General features: G+C 41.7%; 1 protein-coding gene across 5 annotated transcripts; it reads right to left on the bottom strand.

The window, feature by feature from the left end:
• Positions 1-793: 793 nt before the first annotated feature.
• On the bottom strand, positions 794-7527 carry LOC110936828 (protein TIME FOR COFFEE). 5 transcript variants are annotated; one of them, XM_035989068.1, is made up of 14 exons: positions 7070-7527; positions 6526-6981; positions 6302-6429; positions 5935-6208; positions 5437-5842; positions 5282-5342; positions 5117-5200; positions 4755-5016; positions 4619-4673; positions 4478-4544; positions 4039-4395; positions 3793-3936; positions 1479-3699; positions 794-1270 (listed from the first exon to the last, which is right to left on the bottom strand). In XM_035989068.1, exons 1-14 carry the CDS (start codon positions 7176-7178, stop codon positions 1230-1232), a joined length of 4665 nt encoding a protein of 1554 aa, XP_035844961.1. In that variant the 5' UTR covers positions 7179-7527; the 3' UTR covers positions 794-1229. The 5 variants fall into 5 exon arrangements, with proteins under 5 accessions (XP_035844961.1, XP_035844962.1, XP_022034927.1 ...); XM_035989069.1 differs by having other exon boundaries at positions 794-1244; XM_022179235.2 differs by having other exon boundaries at positions 794-1244; positions 1479-3936.
• Between the last annotated feature and the right edge of the window lie 256 nt (positions 7528-7783).

Below are 7783 nucleotides of genomic sequence, written 5' to 3'. Positions count from 1 at the left end.
TCACTTATTAAATGAACAAACACACACAAAAAAAAAAAAAAAAAAAAAAAAAAAACCCTTACCGCTGAACGGTAGCGGTTCATAAATTGTTCGTTGAGAGTTCAGTTCATTGATTCCATCTTTTACTGTTAGCCATTGATTGGTTTCACTTAATTACAAAATTGTCAATCACGTAAATATTAGCCATTAAACATTTAAACTGTTTGATGGATGACTTACTTATTTGAGTTAAAAATAATTATGTTTAATCCACCTTATACATGTGTGTGGTAAGATTAATTACCAAACACCAACTTATTATGAGAACAATAAAAATAAAGAGTAAAATGCACGGATAGTTTTTATGGTTTTGTAAAATAACATCTATTTTAAAATAAAATAAAATAAAAACCTAACTCATTTAAAACTTATTTTAAACATTTTTTACACTCATAATGTTATGTGTATATACGATAGGCCGTTATATTGTTCTTTTATATATTTTTTAACTGTCATATGTTATGTATATAAAATAAATCATTACACTAATTTGTTCATATATTTTTTTGAAGTTTTTAACCAGTTTATTTACACGTGAGCTATGCGTAAGTAATATAAGTTAAGCATGACCCGCACAACTCCTGGATCAAATCTGATGCTGAAAACACTGCTTTGAATTCTTCACGTTTATGTAAAATTTGTTTTACACGTATCGTGATATGTTCTGTAGCATGTAAAAAATGTTCCACTTAAAAAGTGAGAATATCATGGAAAATCTGAATATACCAAAACGACTTTGGTTTGGTGAGCCCAAAAGAGCAACATCACATGCATCAATATTCACCACAAGATTCGAAAATGAAACATAAAAAGGCATCAACCAAAATACTAAACATATAAAATCAAAGGGTTAACTCTTTTTTATGTGCCTGAATAATATATGATAATATAAACCCTTCCAACGGAGATAATTCACCAAAAAGAAATCCCCAAGATAAGGACTAAAACCTAAACACAAAGAAGCACCTAACTTCTTCGTCCACCAACCCAACCCCCCCTTTAAAAACATCATTTATAGCAAAATTTCAAGAGCATGAAGGTTTTCGGCCCCGCGATCCCATCAAAAACTTTGACCCGTAACTTCTCATTCTTCAGAGGATGAGATCAGCTTTTGACCCGTAACTTTCTCAACTTCTTCGGACAGGATGAGACCGACCCGTCAAACCAGCACAGCCGCATGTGTATAACTTCTATTTCTTCTCAGGCTGCGACACACGCAAACTGTCATTTCCTGCTCAAAATTTTCAATTTAATGCCCTCATTTCACATTTGAGAACAAGAACCACTGTTTCTTTCCAGTCTCTAGAAAAATTAAAGAATTTAAAATGTTTCAACTACTTTTTAAAACTGAATCGGCTGATCTTTTTGTGTATGCAATTGCAACGTACATAAAAACCAAACCACCCCAGCTAAAAATTTGGGAGATCAAGCCTACTCACCGGCCGGTTGTTTTTGCTCTGTAGGTTTGACCTGAACTGAAGCTGCAGCAGAGGCGTTGTGAACATACGGAGGGAAACCAGCAGGCATTTGCGACTGTGCAGCTGCAGCGCCATACTGAGGGTGGTTCATCATACTAGTGGCTGCAGCAATTGCTTTGGCAGGGTCGGAAGTGGTGGTATTTGCATGCGTCACGGGTGGGCAAAGCGACAGCATGGCTGTTGAAGATGATGATTGCTGTGACGACTGCTGCTGTAATCTAATAGGATGAGTGTACATCATCATCTGGGCTGGTGGCATTGAGCTGGCACCATGTTGTTGAGCTTGAGTATGTTGCTGAACTTGCATGTAAGGTTGACCGTACATCATCATTGCCTGGACTTTCTGCTGATGTAATGTTTGCTTCTGTTGAAGCTGTTGTGATTTAGTAGAATTCGAGTTGTTAGGGTTACCAAGAATGGAAGGTGATGATGATCTCTGGGTTCCTACAGGAGGGTTCTTAGCCGGTTGAGATGAGGACAAAGAAGACGCTTGACCTGTTCTACCACTAGTGGATGCTGACGCATTTGTTCTAGGGCTTCCACCACCACCACTGCCTTTAGATATGGAAGTTGTAGGAGAGCCGACCAGCATTGGAGGAGAAGGGGACTGATTACCACTGTTACTACTGGGGTTTTGATTCTGTTGCTGCTGCTGCTGCATCTGTACAGACGTGGTGGATTGCAGTTTCGGACTTGCGGTTGCACCGAAAGAAATCTGTGTATGTGATTGTGGGTGGGACCTACTCGACTGTTGTTGGGATTGGTGAAGGTTGTTCTTGAGGGAAGATGTGGTTGTTGCTGAAGCATGAGAAGATGGAACTTGAGCGGTGGTTGGGCCTCTCGCTGGGTTTCTCCACTGAGGAGATTGAACCGGCGAGCTACTGGTGTTGCTGGTTTGGAGTGGAAAAGATGAGATGGAGTTTGGGAACTTGGCAGCCATTGAAGAAGATGAAGTTATTAAATGCTCTGGGTATGCACTTCCATTGCTTGGCGGTTGATTCTTACCTCGAGCATTATTCATGTTCTGGTTCTGTTGTTGCTGCTTCTGAAGCTGAAGGGCATATTGCTGCGGTTGATAATGAGCATGTAAGGGATGAGAAGACTGAGCAGCTGCTCCCATAGAGGTTGAGATGGGAGATCGAGATGACCGATTATTAGAACCAGATGCATCTGCAACAAGATCTGGTCTAGAAAATGCAATAGACTGACCGGATTTTGCGGTCAACCCTGAACTGACCTTTCTGTCCTCGTCAGCATTGGAAGAATCATGACCGGTTCTAGCAGCCTCTTCAGATATTCTAAAATCTTTCTGTTGAGATTGGTGGGCTGCTGCCGTAGGTGCTGCCATCATATAACTTTGTCGTAACGATTCCGGCAAGCTTTGGAAAATGGCATGGTTCTGAGCCATAGAAGATATGTTACCAGTAGTGCCATTCATAGGAGCAGCAAAAGACATTGCAAAAGTCTGAGGTGGAAGAGATGACTCAGCACCGCCCCTTTTTAACCCTTGCTGTTGTGACGGTTGTTGCTGTTGTGACGGCTGTTGCTGTTGTTTCTTGTCACTTGAGTTGGCACTGGCGGTCACGCCAGCACCAGTGGCCTTGGTCAGTGCACCGTTAGGGTGGTCCATCTGAGGAAATGCTTTAGAATGACCCGGCATAGAAAAATTATGACTGTAAACACTCATTGTGTTTGCTGCCCGCGAGACTCTACTATCAGCAGTCGAAGGACTATCCTCACCACCAGTCACATCACTTTCGAGATGCCTTACTTGCAGAGCTGGGTTCATGTGCTGGTTCTGCTGCTGAGAAGATTGTTGCGATCGGCTTTTATGGGCAGCAGCATGATAGCTGTTGTGCAAACTCCCAGCGTTCCCACTGCCACTACCATTTACAGCGGTAGCACCACTCCCTTGCTGCCGCTGTTGAGCTTGCAAATGTTTGTGTGATGATGATGTGGAACCGCTACTGTTCTGGTGGGTTTGATGGGACTGAGAAGGGCGATGATTTTGAGCTTGAGTTGGTGGAGTAGCTTGCTGGGGTTGTTGTGGAACTTGAGATGGGTGTATCATCTGTGAAGAATAGAACGAGCCATTGAACAGAGGCATGGCTTGGGCATGAGGACTGGGTCTATAATTTGGAGGGGCTCCTACTGCAGGCATTGGGAAAGAGTAGGGATTGTTCTGCAAAATTGCCAAGTACTGGGTTTCATTGGCAGTTATATTCGGGTAATTAAAGCTCAATGCAGGGGCAGTTGCTGTAGTCGAGGAACTCACTGTAGCTGAATTGGCTGCACCTGAAGCAGCACCCAAACCACCTGCTGCTGTGCTGGTTGTAAGCTTAGAAGAGCCGGGTCGCACAGAAGCAGAGGCCGCCACTGCCTGTTGCTGGTTAAAGGGGAAGATGAAAGCAGGCCCATGCTGTAAATTAAACACAAACAAAACAAATTATTTTTTTCCAAACACACACATTGTACTTGTAATCCATAAAAACTTCAAGAAAGCGAAACCGGATCAACTTACAAGTACATTGTTGGGAGCGACTGGCGGCATTGCTTGCTGAAGCAAAACTTGTTTTCTCTGGGCAGGGTCAGTGATGGTTGCGGGTTGGGAAGACTTGGTGTCTTTTCCGGTGGTGTAACCTGGGAAGATGCCGACAGCCTGACCCTTGTCTTGCATGGACTGTGGAATGTTTGCATGTAGCTCAGTAGAAGGCATGACATTTAGATTGCAAGGTTTGGCTCCAAACATAGGGGCGGCAGATCCCGATGCAGCTGGCCAAAATGGGTTCATCTTCATGAATTGCTGATTGCAATGAATGTTCCTTGCAATGTAGCAGTGTGTCGCACACCTTTTTGGCCGTGGATTTGTAAATAGCGGCTGTAATAAAAGCATCATTTAACAGCCAGCAAAATATACAAAAAACCACAGTAACTGAGCATATATAAATACAACACGGTACCTGAATTGGTGCCGAAGCCATTGTGTTCCCATCCATGGATATGACCCCCTGCAAAGGCGCAACATACCTGCTAATTGTTTTATGATCAAGACGTGTTCATTAATATGTTAGGTACAGAAAAATAGACCTTTTAAAGCTTACCCCATTTGAGGCCAGTTCGTCACCGACATAGACATTGGTAGAGAACTGGATTGAGCTGCGAATGCAACATAAAACATCAAGACAATTTGAAAATTAGGAGTAGATAATAGAAGTGAAATTTCCGACAGTAGATTACCTGTCTTCTCTGTGTGGGTTTCAGATTTAGCTGATAAATGCTGATGTTTAAGAAGAACTTGTTGTAGCGATCTGTTGCTGCTACCACTTACCATGCCGGCACAACCCTTATTGGGTTTTTCCATATCGATATTGAGTTGGATATTAATGTCTTCATTAACGGCTTGCTTTAATGATTCTCCGGATTCTTGAATTCTCCCCGGCTTCTGCTCCTCGGTGTCACTCTTCCTGAGCTTGTCATCTTCCTTACTTTTGCTTGTTTCCTGCAAAGTTTTTAGAGAGAGAAAAAGACTCAGATCCGAATGTAACTAGTAGATAATCTCTAAACCAATTAGAAAAACACATGAAAAATTGCATCATTACCTGGGTTGCCATCTGCCTGTGATCAGAAAAATCATTGTCGACACCATCACTTCCATGAGATGTTCTTTGTTGAGGAGGTGGAGCCTAAAAGTAGAATCAGAAAGAATCACATAAGAAACACAACATATCGAAATAAAAAAAACCGGAGCTTGATATGTGTCTCACCATCAGATCTATTTCAAACTTTTCATCCTTTTGACTTTGAGTCTCCGGATTAGCTATTTTTCTGCCAAAAAAAAAAAAAAAAACAAAATCATTCAAAAGATCATCAAAGGCCAAAGCAAACTCAACTAAAGCATCAGATCTCTAAATTTACTCACAGATTGATAACTGTAGTAGATGCAGCTGTCGTAATCACAGCTTCAATTTTACTATTTCCATCATTTAATTTGACCATATGAGATTCCTTCTCAACCTCTTCTTTAGTCAACACTGCACCCACACCACATTTCCTCTCCTCTTCTGCCGCCGGCGGCTGTGGCGCCGCCACCGATGGCTCCGATGATAGAGACGTTACCTTTTGACCGGGCAAAGTGGTGAAACCAAAGGAAGAAACACCATTCTCACCACCACCAGCAGCAGCAGAATCTGGGCTATTGTTTTCCAAATAAGGAGAAGAAATATCTGTCTTGGGAGACTGGAGACGCTGATGATGTTCAATCTCGGTTTTTATCGAAGAAGAAACCGGATTGTCTGATACTTGCCGTGGTCTCTTCCTCTTTGGTGCTGTAAAGTCATTCAAATTAAACATTACATTACAGTCAATAATAAACAAAGAATAAGATTGGATATATTAAATGACAGATAATTAAACCTACCAACAGTTGACAAAGACGTTGAATTTTGCGGTAGAGCTGTTGAGTTTGAGATAGGAGAAGAAACTCTAGATTTGGTGTCACTACTTGACTTATTTGAATCGAATTTCATTGATGAATCGTTAGATGGGATTTCTTTCTTAGATGGAGCTTGTGACTGAGTCATGAGACCATATAAAACCTCAGCTATCTCGATTTCAAGCTCCTCAGGATTAGAAGATGACGACTTTGATGACGATTTTGGTGGTCTCGGTTTCGATCCTCCTCCATTCGCTTTCTGTAGCAAAAAAATTTAATGATTATAAATCAGAGATATTTTTTTTAAAAAAAAAAAAGCCTGTTGATTTAACAGTTTATTTAGAACACAAACCATCTTTTTTCTAACTGACACGTTGGATGATGAAGGTGAAGGAGGAGCCGCCGGCGCAGGTGAAGCCAGCCGTACAGGTGAATCCGAAGATTGCCGGTGAATTTGATCGTGAGACCGCTTTGCAGATGCTGAAATTTCAATTAAACTAAAAACATAAGAAAGTTATTTATTAATTATTATTAATAATAATTACAAAATAGCTAAAGTTATCTTCTTGCTAATACCTGACCGAGCTTTTCTCGGCACCGATACACCAATCATTTCGTCGGCAGCCTTCCAAGCCGGCGGTGCCGCCGGAGGAGCAGCTCTGAGCACTTTATTAGCCGATGGAGGAAAACTCTTCCGGTGATGAATCTGTTGAGTATGAGAAGAAGAAGAAGAATTATGATTATGATGATTACTAGTCGAAACTGACGGCGGATGCAACATCCGCAAACCGCCACCATTTCCGGCGTCATCATCCTCTTCTTCCTCTTCATTCACACTCTCCGACGTCGTATCGTCTCTATTACTCCCCGTAGTTGTATGATGAATCATCATCCTATTCTCTCTCCTTCTTTTACTCCGACTCGACCGCTCCCGTTCTCGATCCCGATCTCGTTCTCGATTATTATCTTTCTTCACCATACCTCTGTCTCGTAACCTACCTGGTTCCTGCATCTCCACCGCTCCGTCTTCATCTACAACAAACTCAATCACCGTTAATAAACAAAACGTCAAAATTGACGGTAGATCTGAGATAACAGAGCCTGAAAAAGTTAAACCTACCAGGTGAATCTCGTAAACTGCTGCTTCGGTGTCTCCGCCGTGAGGAAGATAAACCGTTCGGAGGTGCGGCCATATTAGTACCTCGCCTTCCTTCTCTATTTCTATCCATTAATCACGTTTCTAAATCTATTTACCGTCAGATCTACAACTGCAGTTGTATGTATCATCACCGGCTTTGTTCTAACATAACTCGCCGGAAGCCTAACTCTATCCGTTATCAGTCGTTGGATACCTAACAATAGCCGGAAAGCTAACTAACAGTCGCCGGAATATTATTCAGACAGAGAAACCTACTCCGGCGGATTCTGTAAACAGAGTATTCAAATCAAAATTGATATTTCCTTTTCGTTCCAGAGAGATAGATTGATTATATGATTCGCTTTCTCTCTCTACACTTTCTCTCTCTCTCTCTACAAGCCTTCTTTTTCTCACACACACAAGTACCCTATCTCATCATCTTTTCGATATTTCAGTCTCCACTCTCCACGAAGCCTACTCTCTGCCTAATGGACGGTTCAGATGGATCCTGCTTCCACATGTACTTTCATCTTGGCCCTTCGTTCCCACTATCAGATCTTACGGTTCACTTTACATTGTATCCTACATGGCGTTATATTATCCGTCCGATGTTAAACCTACACGTGGCAGTCCTTGCTTACTCGACAAGCTTTCATGATTTCTAAGATAAAATAAAATATAAAATAATATAATAAA

The sequence above is a fragment of the Helianthus annuus genome, chromosome 4, assembly GCF_002127325.2.
Source record: "Helianthus annuus cultivar XRQ/B chromosome 4, HanXRQr2.0-SUNRISE, whole genome shotgun sequence".
Lineage (NCBI taxonomy): Eukaryota > Viridiplantae > Streptophyta > Magnoliopsida > Asterales > Asteraceae > Helianthus > Helianthus annuus.
Note: the sequence above shows the minus strand (reverse complement) of the source record. Positions and strands in the feature narration are given on the sequence as shown.